Source organism: Salvelinus alpinus, chromosome 15, assembly GCF_045679555.1.
Source record: "Salvelinus alpinus chromosome 15, SLU_Salpinus.1, whole genome shotgun sequence".
NCBI lineage: Eukaryota > Metazoa > Chordata > Actinopteri > Salmoniformes > Salmonidae > Salvelinus > Salvelinus alpinus.
This window is the reverse complement of record NC_092100.1, coordinates 18,009,230-18,030,430: the sequence shown is the minus strand read 5'-3', so window position 1 is coordinate 18,030,430 and position 21,201 is coordinate 18,009,230. Positions and strand designations below refer to the sequence as shown.

Sequence of the window (21,201 nt, the reverse complement as noted above, 5' to 3'; positions counted from 1 at the left end):
ACCACATATACCATTAAACAAGATATGAATAGGATAATATACGGTATACATCTGAGGCGGACAGAGACAATGTATGTACACTGACCATGTGACCAGACAGGACAAATCCTGACTGGAATCATCATCTGTCTGAATGAGCCATCATGTTTGACTCCTAGCCTGCAGTGGATAATGTCCATAGGACATGCATGTATTAAGTGTGACGTGATGGGCTAATGTTCTGTATTTGTGCTCGTAATATGATTTGATGCTTTCGAAGAGCGTTATCAATGGTCTGGTGTCTTAGTGGTTCGCACTCAAATGCCCTCATCTTATATTTTTCTTACCCTGTGAATATTGTTAGTAGTTATGCATTAACATAATCATCAGAATAAGTTTCAGTTGTGTAAGTATTCTATAAGAGAGAAAGAAAGTGTGGGGGCTCTATAGCAGTGGAGTGTCCTCCACCGAGGAAGGGTAGGACCACTGCTCTATTGCGACTGATGAGAGATTAGGACTATGCTCTTCATATGTCTCAACAAACCCTAAATACAAACTCCTCTGCTCACAAATCCACCAGCGTCCATGTTTCTGACAGACTAACTTGGTTCCTTTTCCCCTCTAAATGTCCTGCGTGACACTGTCTAGCCATCTTGTCTCAAGAGGACCACAATGGAAATAAGTCCCAGACTTTGTGTTATCCTCCATGATTTTACTCATATGTATGTATGGCTTTTTCAAGTTTTGTGTGCTCGTTTTTAAAAAATGGTCTAATTAATAAACTAAAGTACAGAGTAGGAGAACGATATGAGACAATGTGAAAAATTTAAGGTCTCCATTCTGTAGGAGAAAGATGATGAGATGAGAATAGGCCTTGTGTTCCTCCATTGTTAGGGAGTTTAATGAGGTAAAACTTGGCACATGCGGCGAGGTCAGACTGGGACAATAGGCCTGTCAGTGGTCCTCCGTGACCTCTTTATGTGCAGGCAGAAAAGGGACATCACTGCTATTCAGGACTCATGGGGCGAAAAATTTGACAGATTGCCAGAAGTCGCCAGTGTGTGCTTTTCATCGAATAAAAATATTAACAAAAAGAATGTGCTCAGCCTCAATAGCCGCAAGAAAAAATAACCGTTCTCTTGTCCTAAATACGATACCGATCCTCCATCTTTCAGGATAAAGTGTTGGCTTTTGAATTTTAAAATATAATGTCAAACACAGTTCTCTTACATATGTCAGTGGGATATTGTGTTGATTTTTTTGAGTGGGCATTTACCTAGACCAATGGAACCCTTGAACAATATGTAACACATCCCTGTACTTATTTTTCTCCAGTCCTCCTCCTCCTCCCAGGAGCGCCTGCACCAGCTGCCCTACCAGCCCACTCAAGACCAACTCCACTTCCTGTTCAAGCACTTCCGCAGCTCGGAGAATGTGGCCGACGAGGAAGTGCGACCCTCACCGTTCATGCGCCCTCGCTCCCACAGCCTCAGGTAGCCGGCAGTTACCCCTCGCCTGAACTGTAATGAGCCGTCCTTGAAAAATAATAATAAAGTGCTATATCATCCAAATTAGATTTAATGCATCACCATACGTTCGTTTTTGTGGAGTTTTATTGTCAGACATTGGAAGTTACTACATGCAAATTGGTACTTCCAAAACAAGAGAGAGCCTAGGTGTGGACTAAACTTGAGTCAGTGGAGTGTTTACAGTGGAGCCAGCCAGCAATCCTGCTTTGTGCAATCCAACCCTGCTGCCAGTATTGACAAAGGGTGTTCAGCCCAAATGTGGTCATTCCTGTATTCAAAGTAAAGCAAAGTATTTTGCATTTGCCGATATTCAGCACGCCTCAAGTTGACCTTTGGCTAAGCTCACTACTGGGGTTGGGCGGTAGGCAGCAGGTAGCCTAGCGGTTAAGAGCGTTGGGCCAGTAACCGAAAAGTCACTGGTTCGAATCCCTAAGCCAGCAAGGCAGTCAACCCCGCCCCCCCCCCCAACAACAACTGCTTCCCGGGCACCGATGACGTGGACGTCGATTAAGGCAGCCCCCTCGTACCTCTGATTCAGAGGGGTTCTGTTAAATGCAGAAGGCACATTTTGATTGAATCCATTCACTTAAATATATATCCCCTTTCCCATACCAAGGTATACGGTATTGCCAGCAGTGCACATATATATATTTTTTAAATAAAATGATGCAGCAGGGATCTTGATCAAGGAGGGAACTGATTGTCCAAACACAAAAAACAAACAAATATTGTATTGAAAATCGTACCGTCTGTATTTCAAAATACCCTACGCAGACGGGAGGACACAGTGCGTGGTGCTGCTGTGTGGCTTAAGGCAGAGAAGAGAGCGGCGTTGTGTACCATGCTCCGCAGTGTGGTGCCTGCCTAAGCCTGGGCAGGCATCAGCTCCCTGTGTTCTCGTGGCGTGGTGTGCCGTGCGTGGGTGGTTTGCTAGCAGAGCACTGCGGGGACCTGCTAGGCGGGGGGGGGGGGGGCAGCAGCTGCAGGGCGTGGTGGGCAGGTTGCCATCTGCCGCAACAGAGGCCTCTTTCATGGCAAAAAAACCCAGAATGGGTCTGTTGATGGGGTGTGTTTCTGCTCCGTCCCCCTAACTCTTGGACAATGAATTTAAGCAGGAAAAGGGTAAAACTAAGGCCCTGTTTGTTGGATATATGGGCCAGACAGATGTGGTCAATAACTTACAGTATCTTAGCTGTTGTCTTACCTAATACTGAAGAGTAAAAAAAAAAAAGTATTTATTTTTTTAAATCTAAAGTAGCAAAGTAAAACAGGAAATGAGCTTGGAAGTAAAATAAAGTTTTGATTTAGATGTTTTGAAGGGATTATATTACATTTTTTGTCAAAATGGTACACAATCACTTTTCCACAAATCTTTGTGGGATGATCATTTTTGCCATTATTCAAAAGATTGCACCCACCCAATAAGAATGGCCGAGCTCTGTCAGTCCATTTGGTTGGATTGGAATAATAGAAATTGACCAGCTTCATGTCCTTTTCTGTTGTAGCCCCGGAAGAACAATGGGTTCATTCGATAATGAGGTCGTCATGATGAACCATGTTTACAAAGAACGTTTTCCTAAGGTATGTCATGTTGTCTTCTCCCCCCTTTTTGTACAGGAGGCAATGTCTGTTTGTATTTGCAATAATCAGAACGCTTATGCGCTCTGATCTTGCATAACAAGTGCTTCGGTGTGTGTTTGTGAATGTGTGTTGTCTTTAGGCCACAGTGCAGATGGAGGAGCGCTTGCTGGATATCGTCACTGCCTGCTCCCCAGAAAGCACCCTCCCACTGTCTGACGGCGTACTGGGCTTCATCCAGCACCAGCTGGTGGAGCTGGTCCGAGACTGTCTGGACAAGTCCCACACGGGCCTGGTCACCTCGCGCTACTTTGTGGAGTTGCAGGATAAACTGGAGAAGCTGCTCCACGAGGTGGGATGTCCACAAATGTCTTTGCGTCTGGGTTTAGCAATGTGATCGATAACTATCTTAGATTCCTCAATGTGATCGATAACTATCTTAGATTCCTCAATGGGATCGACCGATAACTGTCCATGATATTGATATATCTTAGATTCAACAATGTGATCAGCCGATAACTCTCACTTGAGTCTGTTCCCTCAGACTACCCATTGTTTAATGATTTGCATGATTTGCTTAGGATTCTACTGCTACTTTTTGCACTTACTAAGCTGTCTAAAGTTAAATATTCATGGGTTGTCCTTATACGTTTCTAAAGAGGTTATGGAGTTTTTCTCAAAGTTTAAGACCGAAGGAATGAAAAAAGAAAGACCATAGTCTGGTATCAGAGGGAAAAGTTGATGGCATTTAAGCAATTCCTGAGGGATCTTCTGGCTTCTGTCCTTTAGCTTCGGTTCACTGTTCACTAACAGTGACTCAGTGAGCAAAGCCTCATGCCAACACTGACAATGAACTTTGCCTGTTACATCACTTCCTCCCCTCATTGATTCTGCTGTCTGTCTAGGGAAGCATCAACATCATTAAACTGTCCATATACATGTAGAGACAACCCTACCATATTAGTGCTGCTGGGTATAAATGAACTACTTGTTCATCAGTTAAACATTCAAATGTGATAGCGCTGAATCAAGAGGAATTGATTGAGGCTGGGCCAAGAGAAACGAATGGCCAGACAGTCTCAAGCCCTAAAGCGCACAATAGATTTGGAAATGGAATTTCCCCTTAATTGGTAGTGCGACTGATCTGTACTGTCTTATCCATATAGATCCTATTAAATGACTAATGTATTCTAATTCTATGGTCTTATCACTGTTATGATAGAATGGTTGTTTCTATGGCAACATCTTTCTCCTGTGTGGACAGCCAGTGTGTACTTTCAGATAGCAGGCATGGCAGGGGCACAGCTGAGATGATAAATGTGTTCCCAAACAGTGAAATAAATTATCCTTTGACATGGCCAATTTTCTTGCACCAAAATATCCTCAAAACTACGGTATGGATATGTCAACCTGAGGAATAGATAAGTTGTTTTTGGGGGGTGTGTTAGTTATGTGGTTTCATTAGTGCAGTTTGTCACCCTAGCCATGTTAATTCAAGGCAGACTCAACGACGATGACTCACTGTTTGAATCAGGCGGCTTTCGGAATACGCAAGAGGAATATTCTCGTTTGTTTAATGTAACGTCCTCTCTGACGCATTGTTGTGGGGATACGCATGTGTGTAATATTTCTTGCCACGTTTTATTCATCTGTTCAGGGGGACACATTACTTTTCGCTTCCTTCTTCAGACATTTGTCTTCATTGCTTTGGCTTGTTTCTGACTGAGCCCGTTTCATGTGGTTCCGTGGGGTTGTTTCCAGTGAGGCGTCTTTCCATGATGCACAACATATTTCCTGTTTGCATCTTTAATTCAAAAGAGTTCTCACTGCATTCTTGCTGTGTCTAGGTGGTTCATCTAGATAAGACTTCAGAGCATTCTCTTCCGCAGAGCTGCCCTTATTCGAAACTCAGTGTTGCTCTCACCACTCTAACCCGAGCAGGCAATTTGCCTTGAAGCCAAACTCACTAAATGTAATGTGTGGTAAATGGTTAGTTGTCCTCTTTTTGTGTGTGTCTGTACACTGACAGCTGTCCAGACACTTGCCCCTGACCTCAAAGGACACCGCAGCAATCGCCAATGCTATTCTGCCTCTTGATCCTCATGAACTAGAACATGATTACAATGCTTATATTGGGTTTCCTATACTGATGCATAGCGTAAGGGCTTAAGAACCATTAGCTTCCTGATTTGTGTACTGTAGAACAATCTATTCTGTGGAATTGATCATCCACTGAAGTATTTTCTAACAAGCACAAGTGTAATTTCTTCCCTTGAAGGCACCAAAGAGATTTGAAAAGAAACTGCACTGTGTGGTCCTGTCCATGAACAACCCCTAGCGGCTAGCTCCTTCCCCCTCGGCATTTGGGTGGAATTATTGCCATATTACGTACACTTATCCAGTTCTCTTAGATCTACAGAGGTGCCTACCCACTGTGCACAGACGTCTATTCCACGTTGGTTCAAATGTAATTTAATTGAAATGACGTGGAAAACGTTGATTCAACCAGTGTGTCCCCAGTGGGTCAGGGCTGGCGCCCTCAAACTCGACTCTGGATCTCGAAGCCAGTTCCACTGCGTTTCTTTCATTGTTCCCCTCTAATAAGGGACTGATTTAGACCTGGGACAATGGGTGTAATTAATTATCAGGTGGAACAGAAAACCAGCAGGGTCCGGACCTCGTAGGGTAAGAGTTGAATACCCCTGGGCTAGGGGTTCTTTCTGGACAGGACCCATCTCTGCAAGATATCCATTCTGTCATCATTCTGCATGTAGCTAGGTTGTTTTGGACATAGTATGCTAGCTTTAATGCTATGTGGTTGTAATCTTGCTATGGATGTGAATAGGCTTTTCTCTTTTTGATCTCTGTGTCTTCAACAAAGTTGAGAATCTCCATGTTATGCTCTGTTAAAAAGCCGACAACATTTTGTCTTTGCATTTCAGGCATACGATCGCTCGGAGAGCGAGGAGGTATCCGTCATCACCCAGCTGGTGAAGAAGATTCTCATCATCATATCCCGACCGGCGAGGCTGCTCGAGTGCCTGGTGAGATGGAAAGTCTCATTCTGATTGAAAATTAGAGCGATTCTGTTGAGAGCGATGGAAAGCCGTCTCTCTTAATCTGTGTCGCTTGGGGAATGGAAGGTTTTTAAGCCACTGCATTGCCAATAAGCTCTTTCATGGCTAGGTGATTTTATTCACCTTAATCCAATCTAATTTAATGGGCCTTGGATGTAATTGGCAGGAATTTGACCCGGAAGAGTTCTATCATCTTTTGGAGGCAGCCGAGGGTCACGCCAAAGAGGGCCAGGGCATCAAGACGGACATTCCACGTTACATCATCAACCAACTGGGCTTGACTCGCGACCCCCTCGAAGGTATTGGTACATCTTTTGCCATAACATTGACCTGAATTTCCCGCACTTGAGGCAGACGTCCAGAACCAGTCAATATCATGCTTTGCTGTTCAATCATATCTTTCTCCCCTGCTCTTTTAGATATGGTACAGCTTGAACAGTCTGCTCCGTCAATGACAGTGAAGTTTGATGAGTCGGTGCAGGTAAGGAGTTAGCCACCCTGAGAGAGCCTGCAGAATAAAATAACAGGACTTTCAATTAACAATATAGGTTCTGATAGCAGCTTTGTTTACATGACTTAATTTAGTAGTCTGGCTATGTAATCATACCTGTGCCAGTCGGATAATGAGTCCGTGGGCACCTTCTTTATAATGTGAGCCTCCTAACTTGTCGTGACTTGACTTTAACATTAATCTGAAGACTGTTATTTATCTAATTACCTAAATATGTTTAATTGTTATCCAATTCAATTAATCATGAAACAATTAACTCATTAGGATCTGGGGCACCACGAGAGTGGTTCTTTAAAGAGTTACCATCTCCCGAATTAAACTCTAAAGGTCTTTACCTATCACATCTATAAATAGTCAACTTATTAATCATAAACTTGATCATATTTACATTTAACATTTAAGTCATTTAGCAGACGCTCTTATCCAGAGCGACTTACAAATTGGTGCATTCACCTTATGACATCCAGTGGAACGGCCACTTTACAATAGTGCATCTAAATCTTTTAAGGGGGGGGGAGTGAGAAGGATTACTTTATCCTATCCTAGGTATTCCTTAAAGAGGTGGGGTTTCAGGTGTCTCCGGAAGGTGGTGATTGACTCCGCTGTCCTGGCGTCGTGAGGGAGTTTGTTCCACCATTGGGGGGCCAGAGCAGCGAACAGTTTTGACTGGGCTGAGCGGGAACTGTACTTCCTCAGTGGTAGGGAGGCGAGCAGGCCAGAGGTGGATGAACGCAGTGCCCTTGTTTGGGTGTAGGGCCTGATCAGAGCCTGGAGGTACTGAGGTGCCGTTCCCCTCACAGCTCCGTAGGCAAGCACCATGGTCTTGTAGCGGATGCGAGCTTCAACTGGAAGCCATCATATCATCATTCTGAACAGTTGTAACCTCCTTGCATCTGCAAAAACCTGAGCCTTATGATTCAGTACTACACAAATTGGTTTATTTATTTATTTACTAGCTAAGTAAATGGTAATACAGAATAAACATACACACTTAATAGGTTAAAAACAGGTCCCTAGCGGAATGACAATATGGCTGCTTGATACAAAAGAGATGGAGGAGGAGGGGGGCAGAGAGGGACAGAGACACTTAACCTTAGTACATTTAGAAACTACTCATTTACTATAATCATGTACTTTGCACATGAACCGCCGCCCTCCTTGAGTAAGAAATCATGAATGCTACGTGAAATGCTATATCTATCTCATTGGACAGTGCCTTGGAATGGGGGTTGGGCCTTTTCGCGGCACACTTGTAAGGCTCTGATTGCCCAAAAAATGGTTCCCACAACTCTTTTACTGTTGTTCTTCTCTGTAGTTGTCCGGTATCCGGTGACTTGTCATGTAGTCCTGAACAGAACTACAGAATTGGTTTTCCTTCCATTCGCGCCTGAAGATGCTTCTTTGGAGATAGACTAGCCAGCCGTGTCGATGGTTCCCAGTGGGGTGATGAGAGTAGCGTAATACGATGGTTTGAACAGAGTAGTAGAATGGTCCCACTTAAATTCACTTTCGAAGATACTTTACTTAGGACAGCTAATCAGCCGTACCAGTGATTGTCCTGGAGGTGATTTTATTGTCTCTACCTCGTGTTGAGATTCAGAGTTTAGACCACTTTTAAATGTGAGCTGCAGCTCTACGTCTCTCTGGTCTAGTATGTTCATTTCTTAACCCATCATTTTATACAGTTTGTTCAAAAGGGCGGTTTCGTCAGGCTGACACGCTCTTTGACCTCACTCAGGGGCGTGACTTGTCACTGTTCAAAGTTTATGTAAATCAATGATCTCTTATGGATCCTAAAATCACATCCCTCACTTAACAAAAACACTAATAATTTTTCATATGACATGCGCAACACATCGGATGGAAACTTCGTACATGTATTGGGCATACTTTCCAAGTTACAGTATTTCCTTTATACATTTTTTTAATGACACCACAAAATAACAAACACTATGACATTAGTGTTCTATAGATTATCTCTGACCATTCCCCATGTTCTATGTTAGAAATATTGTTCCAGTATTCGCTTTTGAACGTGTTAGAGTTTCGGTGGGAAAAGTCTCTTGAGACAAAGACACATTCCTTTGGTGAATTTGGAGAGGGAGACCTGAATCTTCTCCTTTTGATTTACAACAGAACGCGAGCTGTTAATCCCCACCAGCTCCATCCTCTGCACGTGAGAGGGGGTCTGGTTGAAGTTATTCATTTCAAACCTGATCTGACCTGTTTGGATTCTTCGTGGACAGTCATGACACTTCTCTTGTTGTTTGCACTATTTGCAGCAGAACAAGTGTCCACAGACCCCAACGCGAAGGAAACCACTGGAGAGTGACTTTGAAACCATCAAGCTCATCAGTAATGGAGCTTATGGGTAAGCGCTAAACAGGCAGGTGGTTAACCACACCAGCATACATATATTTACTTTAAATCAATGCACTCAGCCATAGTCAGTTAAAGGTTCAAGTTAAAAGGTCAACTGTAGACTTATGTCATGATAGACTTATGTCATGATAAACATTTAGAGAACTACTGAAAAAATAGACTACACTTCCACTTACTATGAATTAACCTACCCCTGTAGTCATGGTTTATCAATGTGGAGGTCTTGAATGACCATGGCTCTTGTTCTGTGGCGGTTGGCAGGGCTGTGTACCTGGTCCGTCACAGAAACACCCGGCAGCGTTTCGCCATGAAGAAGATCAACCGGCAGAACCTAGTCCTGAGGAACCAGATCCAGCAGGTGTTTGTGGAGCGGGACATCCTGACCTTCGCTGAGAACCCCTTCGTAGTCTCCATGTTTTGCTCCTTCGAGACACGACGCCACCTGTGCATGGTGATGGAGTATGTGGAAGGTAATGTCATATGATGATCTACCCCAAGACTGATATGTTTATCATGTTTCTAAAAGAGGCGGACTGAATGAAAAAAGTTGGAACGGTGAATGTGTTCCACCCATGATTTCTCGTAGCTGAAGTGTAACTGATGTGAAATGGCTAGCTAGTTAGCGGGTACGCGCTAGTAGCGTTTCAATCAGTTACGTCACTTGCTCTGAAACCTAGATGTAGTGTTGCCCCTTGTTCTGCAAGGGCCGCGGCCTTTGTGGAGTGATGGGTAACGATGCTTCGTGGGCGACCGTTGATGTGTGCAGAAGGTCCCTGGTTCGCGCCCGTGTCGGGGCGAGGGGACGGTTTAAAGTTATACTGTTACATTGATGCTGTTGACCCGGATCACTGGTTGCTGCGGAAAAGGAGGAGGTTGAAAGGGGGGTGAGTGTAACGGATGTGAAATGGCTAGCTAGTTAGCGGGTACGCGCTAGTAGCGTTTCAATCAGTTACGTCACTTGCTCTGAAACCTAGATGTAGTGTTGCCCCTTGTTCTGCAAGGGCCGCGGCCTTTGTGGAGCGATGGGTAACGATGCTTCGTGGGCGACCGTTGTTGATGTGTGCAGAGGGTCCCTGGTTCGCGCCCGGGTCGGGGCGAGGGGACGCCATAAAGTTATACTGTTACAGAAGCATAATGGTTGGTTATCTCTTGTAGGTGGGGACTGTGCCAACCTGCTGAAGAACATGGGCCCCCTTCCTGTGGACATGACCCGGATGTACTTTGCTGAGACTGTGCTGGCCTTAGAGTACCTTCACAACTACGGCATCGTCCATAGAGACCTCAAACCTGACAAGTGAGTACAGAACCAGCTTTAGTCTTTACACAGCTCAAGTTGAAGAAAGTGTAGTTTGAACATTTCTCTCCATCCCCCTGCAGCTTGTTGATCACCTCTATGGGCCACATCAAACTGACTGACTTTGGCCTGTCCAGAGTTGGCCTGATGAACATGACTACCAACCTGTATGAGGGTCACATGGAGAAAGACACCAGGGAGTTCATCGACAAACAGGTGAGAGTCAGTGCTGTAAAACTTAACCCTTTATTTGTCCTTTCACTATAAATAAAGTACATTCAGCTCCATAGTAAGGCATATGACAACAATATACTGAAAATGCCAGACACATGTCTTGAACACAAAAGCACATATTCACACACTTATACCAGGTCAAATACTCAACCCAGTATAGGTGTACCATCTCATAACTACTGTGTAACTAAATTTCAATGTGTTAAAAATACACACGCTAACGGTATAATTCAACATTATCGGTGTGGTTCTCTAGGTGTGTGGCACCCCAGAGTACATAGCCCCAGAGGTGATACTGAGACAGGGCTATGGGAAGCCAGTAGACTGGTGGGCCATGGGAGTCATCCTGTATGAGTTCCTGGTTGGATGTGTGCCCTTCTTTGGGGACACGCCCGAGGAACTCTTTGGGCAGGTTGTCAGTGGCAAGTATCCATTGATGGAATATAAACAGTGTATAGGCTTTTTAAAATGGTGTTCAATGTGGAGATCCTCTCATTAATGTGTGCTTGCCCGATGTACAGATGACATCACCTGGCCCGATGGGGACGAAGCTTTACCTGCAGACGCCCAGGACATGATCACACGGCTGCTGAGGCAGAGCCCTCTGGAGCGCCTGGGGACAGGTACGTAAACCACTCTGCTACATTCCAATGTCCTACTAACATCCCACATGGAATTCATGTCCATTCCCACATGGAATTCATGTCCATTCCCACATGGAATTCATGTCCAATCCCACATGGAATTCATGTCCAATCCCACATGGAATTCATGTCCAATCCCACATGGAATTCATGTCCAATCCCACATGGAATTCATGTCCAATCCCACATGGAATTCATGTCCAATCCCACATGGAATTCATGTCCAATCCCACATGGAATTTATGTCCAATCCCACATGGAATTTATGTCCAGTCCCACATGGAATTTATGTCCAATCCCACATGGAATTCATGTCCAATCCCACATGGAATTAATGTTCAATTGCTTCATTCTTAGTGGTGCGCTAGTGTAGATATTGGAACCAAGCCCTGGTCTTCCATTTCACATCATCCCGGTCTGACGTTTTGCTGTTGGCTATTGTTCTGAAATCTGCACACATGACTGTGATCTACAAAAATACATTTTGTTCTAGGAGGAACACCTGAGGTCAAACAACACTCCTTTTTCTTGCATCTGGACTGGAACGGGCTACTGCGACAGAAAGCAGAATTCATCCCTCAACTGGAAGCGGAGGACGACACCAGCTACTTTGACAGTATGTGGCAGTCCTTCACAAGTGGTCTTTTTTTCATGTATTTTTATTTATCCTTTATTTAAACAGAGAAGTCACATGGAAAAGAGATGTACATTTCTAAGTGAGCACTGGCCACGAAAGCAGCATACATAGGCTGTGCTCCTATGGGGACAGCCAAAAAACCCTAATAGTGTATGGCTGCGTTTAGACAGGCAGCCAAATTCTGGTCTTTTGACATTTTGATATGATTGGTCAAAAGACCAATTAGTGGAAAGAATATCAGATTTGGGATGCCTGCGGTAACACAGCCATACACGCTTAGAAAAAGGGTGCTATCAAGAACCAAAAAGGGTTTGTCAGCTGTTCCCATAGGAGAACCCCTTTTGAAGAACCCTTGTTGGTTCCAGGTAGAAGAACCCTTTTGGTTCCAAGTAGAGCCATTTTCCACAGACAGTTTTACCTGGAACCAAAAAGGGTTTTACCTGTAACCAAAAAGGGTTTTCCCTGGAACCAAAAAGGGTTCTTCAAAAGGGTTCTACTATGCGGAAAGCCTTTTGGAACCTTTTTTTCTAAGACTGTATTACACATGAGACAGTTACACATGAGACATCACACAACATAAAACATAACAATGAATGGAAGTTAACAGTGTAAAGTGCATAAGAGAACTTAAAAGAGCATGTCTTATTAAAGGTGCTACTTAGGATGAAAAATAATCATTATAAATTGTATTGTAATTTCAGAAAATGGCCCATAAATATACAGTTGAAGTCGGAAGTTTACATACACCTTAGCCAAATACATTTAAACTCAGTTTTTCACAATTCCTGACATTTAATCCTAGTAAAAAATCCCTGTCTTCGGTCAGTTAGGATCACCACTTTATTTTAAGAATGTGAAATGTCAGAATAATAGTAGAGAGAATGATTTATTTCAGCTTTTATTTCTTTCATCACATTCCCAGTGGGTCAGAAGTTTACATACACTCAATTAGTATTTGATAGCATTGCCTTTAAATTGTTTAACTTGGGTCAAATGTTTCGGTTAGCCTTCCACAAGCTTTCCACAATAATTTGGGTGAATTTTGGCCCATTCCTCCTGACAGAGCTGGTGTAACTGAGTCAGGTTTGTAGGCCTCCTTGGTCGCACACGCTTTTTCAGTTCTGCCCACAAATTTTCTATAGGATTGAGGTCAGGGCTTTGTGATGGCCACTCCAATACCTTGACTTTGTTGTCCTTAAGCCATTTTTCCACAACTTTGGAAGTATGCTTGGGGTCATTGTCCATTTGGAAGACCCATTTGCGACCAAGCTTTAACTTCCTTACTGATGTCTTGAGATGTTGCTTCAATATATCCACATAATTTCACTTTCTCATGATGCCATCTATTTTGTGAAGTGCACCAGTCACTCCTGCAGCAAAGCACCCCCACAACATGATGCTGCCACCCTGTGCTTCACATTTGGGATGGTGTTCTTCGGCTTGCAAGCCTCCCCCTTTTTCCTCCAAACATAACGATGGTCATTATGGCCAAACAGTTCTATTTTTGTTTCATCAGACCAGAGGACATTTCTCCAAAAAGTACGATCTTTGTCCCCATGTGCAGTTGCAAACCGTAGTCTGGCTTTTTTATGGCAGTTTTAGAGCAGTGGCTTCTTCCTTGCTGAGCGGCCTTTCAGGTTATGTCGATATAAAACTTTTTATAGATAGATACTTTTTTACTGGTTTCCTCCAGCATCTTCACAAGGTCCTTTGCTGTTGGTTTGGGATTGATTTGTACTTTTCGCACTAAGGTACGTTCAACTCTAGGAGACAGAACGCGTCTCCTTCCTGAGCGGTATGACGGCTGCGTGGTCCCATGGTGTTTATCCTTGCGTACTATTGTTTGTACAGATGAACATGGTACCTTCAGGCGTTTGGAAATTGCTCCCAAGAATGAACCAGACTTGTGGAGGTCTACAATTCTTTTTCTGAGGTCTTGGCTGATTTCTTTTGATTTTCCCATGATGTCAAGCAAAGAGGCACTGAGTTTGAAGGTAGGCCTTGAAATAGATCCACAGGTACACCTCCAATTGACTCAAATAATGTCAAATAGCCTATCAGAAGCTTCTAAAGCCATGACATAATTTTCTGGAATTTTCCAAGCTGTTTAAAGGCATAGTCAACTTAGTGTATGTAAACTTCTGACCCACTGGAATTGTGATATAGTGAATTATAAGTTTAATAATCTGTCTATAAACAATTGCTGGAAAAATGTCCTGTGTCATGCACACAGTAGATGTCCTAACCGACTTGCCAAAACTACAGTTTGTTAACCAGAAATTTGTGGAGTGGTTGAAAAATGAGTTTTTCCTAAGTGTTTGTAAACTTCCGACTTCAACTGTATCTGCAGCAAAAGTGAAATGATGGTGTTTCACAGTATTACTTAAACACCAGTGTTGTGAGTGGCTGTGATATTCGCTTATAGATTTTTACAGACGGAGCAGCATCTGTCAAAATGGGAAAGCTGTTTGGACTTTGGCTGTGCTATCTAGTGGAAATTGCTCTATCATTTCCTGGTTGCTAAAATTCTATATACTGTTTTCTCAATTTAAGTTTGTGAGAAAACAAGCACTGAATAGTGTAGGGAATCAAGGTGAAATGTTGTTTCTACAGCTGTTTGAAGATGGTGGACAAAAACTGAAAGTGAAATGCTCAAGTTTGAGTGTTACGGGGAAATGGGCTGCGTGGGAGGGGGGAGATTTGTTTTGAATGCAGCCTAGTGCTGTTGCAAAGCACCTAGCTTTCACATAGGGAAGATTTTCTGAGAAATTCTGTGTGTAGCACCTTTAAAACAAAGATCCATTTCCTATTGCCAGTATACTGTATTTCCACAGATGTTGTAATATTTGCTTTTCATCCCGCTCTTGCTGATTTTATATTTTCATTAGTCAATTTTGTAGAATAAAGATATATATTTTTAAAATATGCTAAATGACCAGGTTGGATATTATGGTAGGGTCCCTGTTCCATGTATTCTGTGTTGTCATGTTTTCAGCTCGCTCAGAGCGGTACCACCATTTGGCCTCAGATGAGGATGATGAAACCAACGATGAAGAGTCTTCCCTGGAAATTCGACAGTTCTCCTCCTGGTCAAACCGCTTCAGCAAGGTTTGGAACATACCTCTTCAAATATTTGTAATTTAGTCAGAACAGGTAAATGTCTAATATTACTAGTTAGTAGAGCATTTCTCTGTAAATAAAATAATGACAATCTTTAAATCAGTTTTTTTGGAGCCAAGTTTACCAAACTTGGCCACCTTAGCTAATGTGGCTACTCCATGCTTTCAGGTATACAGCAGCACAGAACATCTGGCCACGCCGTCCAACCTGAGCTTCTCATCGGGCCACAGTGAGGACAAGGAGGGCTGGGATGGATGTTTCACGCCCTCCCCAGGAGGAGACATCCACAGACAGGAACGCCAGCACCAAGATCGCAGGGGCAGGTGAGCAGAGCCAGGCTGAGTTTATAGCTCTCTCTTTCTGTTAGGATTCTCTGTGTAGTAGTTCAAATATTTCCTTATCGGAAGCACTGCAGAACAGTGGGTGAAAGTGCATAAAATAATGATTAGTTCAGAAAAGTCAAATTTAGCTGAGTAGGGTGTGCATAAATGTCCAAAACGACTATGCTAGCTTTAGATATATCATTTGGTGGGTGCTTATATCTGTCCTATTTCACACATGTACAAGTGTGTATTAATACGCATGTGTGAATTTGACTATTATTTTTTCCATATCCCAACTCTCCCTGAGACGCCGTCGGAGAGTGGGGTCATGGCCAGGGTCTACCATTTTTAATGGCGACCCTGGAGCAAGTGCCTTGCTCAAGGGCACAGCGACAGATTAACCGACAGAGTAACCTTTCGGTTACTGACCCAATGCTCTAATCATTAGGCTACCTGCCGTTCGATATAATGTGTCACCATTGTTATGTCTCCTCCGAACTGACACTGCGGTTTACGTGTTGCAGCCTGCGCCCTCGGGCCTCGTCCAGTTCCTCCCAGTCTGAGAGGAGCGTCAGCCCACTGGTGATGAGCAGCACCCACAGTCTGGAGACCACGCCGCGCTTCGCCTTCTCCACAGACGATGAAGGTGAGCTCAGCCCCAAGCCCCTCCGTCCACTCTGCTTCAAGTCTGCACAGCCTTATGGAAACCAACAGAAATTGAAACAGTGCTTATGATATTTAATTGCTCATAAAACAAACAGATTTGTGTGATATCGCTTTTTTAATTCCATGTTGATAGGAGGATTAAGGACCAAGCAAGGTGCAGACTGATCAAAGAGGAAACAGTCAAAACAAAGAGTTTGAGTGTACACGCTTCCTCTTTTGTTTTCAGTGATCTTCCATCCAGACAAAGTATTGTGTTTGCAGAGACACTTCAGAGACATTGCCTATTTTGGTCAAAAATATAGATATATGCCCTTACTTCTGTGCATTACAGCTGAGGTGGTTGTATCAAACCTGCATCGGATTCGTAGCAACAGCACCGGAGCGAAACACTCTTCCCCCAAGGACCACGGGGCCTCCCGTCGCTTTGGGAACCAGCTGGAGACGCCAGACAGACAGACACCAGACAGTCCGAGACTTGGGGGCAAACTACCCAAGTCTGCCTCCGTCTCCGCCCTGTCTCTCGTCATCACTGCAGGTTAATTCCACTGTCATGCAAGTTTCCTCTGGGCACAGTGGTAACGCTTCAGAAGCTAAATAAGTTAGTCATACAGGGATGCTGGTCCCCAGCAGGCAAATATCACTGAATAGGGTGTGGATATGTGACAGGTGTGTCTGCACATAGCTAATGGATTTTAAGTTACTTGTAAATGCTAAACAAGAGCAGTTTCTTGTTCTGAATTCCACCATTGTACCATACCTTTTCTAATTTCCAAACATGAACTCATCCTTTGTGCACCTTTCCAGACGACATGCCCGGCGGCCTCCAGCCCAGCCCCATCTTAACGTGCTCCCTCTCATCCAACCCTTCATCCCGCGACTCATCCCCCAGCCGAGACCTGTCGCTTAGCCTCAGCATCCTGGGGCCACCCATCGTCATCCACAGCTCGGGGAGGAAGTACGGCTTCACCATGCAGGCCATCCGCGTCTACATGGGCGACAGCGACGTTTACACTGTGCACCACATGGTCTCGGTGAGTGCCCCGCACTATTCTGCTCCAGAATTAGCCAATAGTTGCATAATCAAAGGCTGCATCACAACACAGACTTTCAGTAATAGTGATAAAAATAAACCACTTTTGTTTTACAGAGTGTCGAAGATGGCAGCCCAGCCCACGAGGCAGGACTGAGGGCCGGTGACCTCATTACTCACGTGAATGGAGAGTCGGTGCAAGGCCTGGTCCACACAGAGATAATGGAGCTGCTTCTGAAGGTACAGAAACAAACACAATCTCAAGCCTAATGTCAAACTATACCCACACTCTTTGGGATATTGTGAGCTTTAATCAATACTAATACCTCATTGGTTTTTGTGAAACCCCAAAAGAGTGGCGGCAAGGTGGCCCTTCAGACCACGGCACTGGAGAACACGTCAATCAAGGTTGGGCCGGCTCGAAAGACCAGCCACAAGGGCAAAATGGCAAGACGCAGCAAGAAAAGCAAGAGAAGGGACAATCAGGACAGGTAAGGGAAGACGTTTTAGTTGTTGTGTGCTAATTTAATTCAATGGAATATTAATGCCGTATTATTATGGGGTTGATATGAAAACATACATTTTATATATACTGAACAAAAATATAAACGCAACATGTAAAGTGTTGATCCCATGTTTAATTAGCTGAAATAAAAGATCCCAGAAATTTTCCATACGCACAAAAAGCTTATTTCTCTCAAATTTGTTTACATCCCTGTTAGTGAGCATTTCTCCTTTGCAAAGATAATCCATCCACCTGAGAGGTGTGGCATATCAAGAAGCTGATTAAACAGCATGATCATTACACAGGTGCACTTTGTGCTGGGGACAATAAAAGGCCACTCTAAAATTTGCATTTTGTCAGACAACACAATGCCACAGATGTTTTGAGGGAACGTGCAGTTGGCATGGTGACTGCAGGAATGTCCACCACAGCTGTAGCCAGAGAATTGAATGTTCATTTCTCTACCATAAGCCACCTCCAACGTTCTTTTTAGAGAATTTGGCAGTATGTTCAACGGGCCTCACAACCTCACAACTTCTTCACCTGTGGGATGGTCTGAGACGAGCCACCCGCACAGCTGATGAAACTGTGGTTTGCACAACCAAAGAATTTCTGCATAAACTGTCAGAATCGCCTCAGAGAAGCTCATCTGCGTGCTCGTCGTCCTCACCAGGGTCTTGACCTGACTGCAGTTCGGCGTCGTGACCGACTTCAGTGGGCAAATGCTCACCTTCGATGGCCACTGGGACATCAAAGGCAAGTTTTCACCTGTCCTGGGGAGATTGCAGTCTATTATGGACTACAAAGGGAAACCCAGTCGCGAGCTGCCCGGTGACGCGAGCCTACCAGATGAGCTAAATGCTTTTTATGCCCGCTTCGAGGCATGCAGCTCAGCGTTCCATACCATAGTGCCCATAAAACTCATCACTAAGCTAAGGACCCTGCGACTAAACACCTCCCTCTGTTGTAGTTGTTGTGAAATTGTTAGATTACTTGTTAGATATTACTGCATGGTCGGGAACTAGAAGCACAAGCAATTCGCTACACTCGCATTAACATCTGCTAACCATGTGAATGTGACAAATAAAATTTGATTTGATTTGCAACTGGATCCTGGACTTCCTGATGGGCCGCCCCCAGGTGGTAAGGGTAGGCAACAACACATCTGCCACGCTGATCCTCAACACTGGGACCCCTCAAGGGTGTGTGCTTAGTCCCTTCCTGTACTCCCTATACACCTACGACTGCGTGGCCAAACACGACTCCAACACCATCATTAAGTTTGTTGACGACACAGCAGTGGTAGGCCTGATCACCTACAATGATGAGACAGCCTATAGGGAGGAGGTCAGAGACCTGGCAGTGTGGTGCCACCACAGCTGTATTCAATTCTCTGGCTACAGCTGTGGTGGACCACTAACATGGTCCAAACATCGACGGGGCAGTAGTGGAGCGGGTCGAGAGTTTCAAGTTCCTTGGTGTCCATATCACCAACAAACTAACATGGTCCAAACACATGAAGACAGTCGTGAAGAGGCACAACACAACCTTTTCCCCCTCAGCAGATTGAAAAGATTAGGCATGGGTCCCTAGATCTCAAAAAGTTCAACATCTGCACCATCAAGAGCATCTTTACCGGTCGCATCAACGCCTGGTATGGCAACTGCTCGGCATCTAACCGTAAGGCACCACAGAGGGTAGTGCATACGGCCCAGTACATCACTGGGACCAAGCTTCCTGCCATCCAGGACCTATATACTAGGCGGTGTCAGAGGAAAGCCCATAAAATTGTCAAAGACTCCAGCCACCCAAGTCATAGACTGTTCTCTCTGCTACCGCACGGCAAGCGGTACCGGAGCGCCAAGTGTAGGACCAAAAGGCTTCTTCACAGCTTCTACACCCAAGCCATAAGACTGCTGAACAATTAATCAAATGGCCACCAGACTATTTACATTGACCCCTCTTTGTTTTCACACTGCTGCTACTCGTGTTTATTATCTATGCATAGTCACTTTACACCTATGTACAAATTACCTTGACTAACCTGTACCCCCGCACATTGACTAGGTACCGGTACCCCCTGTATATAGCCTCGTTATTGTTATTTTGATTTTTTTTACTTTCAATATTTTCTTAACCAACAATGCAGTTCAAGAAATAGAGTTAAGGGGCTTGTAAGTAAGCATTTCACGGTAAGGTACCTGTCGTATTCGGCACATGAGACAAATTAAAATTTGATGGCATCTTTTGGGTGAGCGGTTTGCTGATGTCAACATTGTGAACAGAGTTCCCCATGGTAGCGGTGGGGTTAGGGTATGTGCAGGTATAAGCTATGGACAACGAACACAATAGCATTTTCTCGATGGCAATTTGAATGCACAGAGATACTGTGACGAGATCCTGAGGCCCATTGTCGTGCCGTTCATCCGCCGCCATCACCTCATGTTTCAGCATGATAATGCATGTCACCATGTTGAAAATGTCCCAGTTTTTCCATGACCTGAATACTCACCTGTCACGTTCTGACCTTAGTTCCTTTGTTATGTCTTTATTTTAGTTTGGTCAGGGTGTGAGTTGGGGTGGGCATTCTATGTTGTTTTTTCTATGTTTTGTTCTATTGTCCTTTTCTATGTGTTTGGCCTAGTATGGTTCTCAGAGGCAGGTGTCAGTCGTTGTCTCTGATTGGGAGCCATATTTAGGTAGCCTGTTTTTCATTGTGTTTTGGTGGGTGATTATTTTCTGTGTAGTGGATGTCACCTTACAGAACTGTTGCGTTTCGTTCTCCGTTGTTATTTTGTTTAGTGTTCTATGTTTAATAAATGTAATGATGAACACTTACCACGCTGCGCTTTGGTCCTCACCTCATTCCAACGACGAGCGTTACATCACCAGTCACTCATTGAGCATGTTTGCGATGCTCTGGATCAATGTGTATGACAGCGTGTTCCAGTTCCCGCCAATATCCAGCAACTTCACACAGCCATTGAAGAGGAGTGGGACAAAATTCCACAATCAACAGCCTGATCAACTCTCTGCAAAGGAGATCGTGGCATGATACTGACTGGTTTTCTGATCCACGCCCCTACTTTAAACATTTTTAAAATCATTTTATTCCCAGTCATGTGAAATCCATAGATTAGGGCCTAATGAATTCATTTAAATTGACTGATTTACTTATATAAACTGTAACTCAGTAAAATCTTTGAAATTGCTGCATGTTGTTCATATTTTTGTTCAGTGTAAATACATCCAGCAAGAGTCATACTGCAAAAGTCCCTATTCTGTCTCCCCCCAGTGTTTGATAGAGATCACTGCACACTACTGCATGGATGGATGATAAACATTTCCACAGCAGTGTTCTCCTTTTTCAAAATGGAGTTATACATCTAAGCCTTGACTTTAAGTTATACTGTAAAATATGTCCTTAATGCACAGAGTATTCTCTCTAATTTGTTTTGTGATAGATCTTTTTGCTCTACTATTTTTGCTCTACTATTGCTCTGTCATCAGCCTCAATATCCCTGATATTATTATGCAAGCATACTCAATAAGGACATTTGTTTTGCAGCATACGTATACATAAAAAAAAAACTCCCAGGCCGTGAATCACATACTATAAAAAAATATATATATATTATAATAATAATAACAATGTTATGTCACTTGTTACCCTTCAAACCCCTTCACAACAC

The 21,201-nt window shown here is 43.9% G+C and overlaps 1 protein-coding gene across 1 annotated transcript in view; it reads left to right on the top strand.

The window, feature by feature from the left end:
- LOC139540476 (microtubule-associated serine/threonine-protein kinase 3-like) overlaps positions 1–21,201 on the top strand; it is a 57,776-nt gene that overhangs the window by 28,872 nt on the left and 7,703 nt on the right. Inside the window, exons 6-25 of the mRNA XM_071344327.1 lie at positions 1,315–1,472; positions 3,014–3,089; positions 3,229–3,438; positions 6,029–6,130; positions 6,330–6,462; positions 6,583–6,644; positions 8,957–9,045; positions 9,318–9,526; positions 10,212–10,350; positions 10,434–10,566; positions 10,841–11,006; positions 11,106–11,207; positions 11,722–11,844; positions 14,861–14,973; positions 15,154–15,308; positions 15,833–15,954; positions 16,306–16,509; positions 16,779–17,005; positions 17,122–17,244; positions 17,359–17,495. Of these exons, the coding sequence (XP_071200428.1) occupies positions 1,315–1,472; positions 3,014–3,089; positions 3,229–3,438; positions 6,029–6,130; positions 6,330–6,462; positions 6,583–6,644; positions 8,957–9,045; positions 9,318–9,526; positions 10,212–10,350; positions 10,434–10,566; positions 10,841–11,006; positions 11,106–11,207; positions 11,722–11,844; positions 14,861–14,973; positions 15,154–15,308; positions 15,833–15,954; positions 16,306–16,509; positions 16,779–17,005; positions 17,122–17,244; positions 17,359–17,495 (2,783 nt within the window). The remainder of the gene's footprint in view (positions 1–1,314; positions 1,473–3,013; positions 3,090–3,228; positions 3,439–6,028; positions 6,131–6,329; positions 6,463–6,582; positions 6,645–8,956; positions 9,046–9,317; positions 9,527–10,211; positions 10,351–10,433; positions 10,567–10,840; positions 11,007–11,105; positions 11,208–11,721; positions 11,845–14,860; positions 14,974–15,153; positions 15,309–15,832; positions 15,955–16,305; positions 16,510–16,778; positions 17,006–17,121; positions 17,245–17,358; positions 17,496–21,201) is intronic.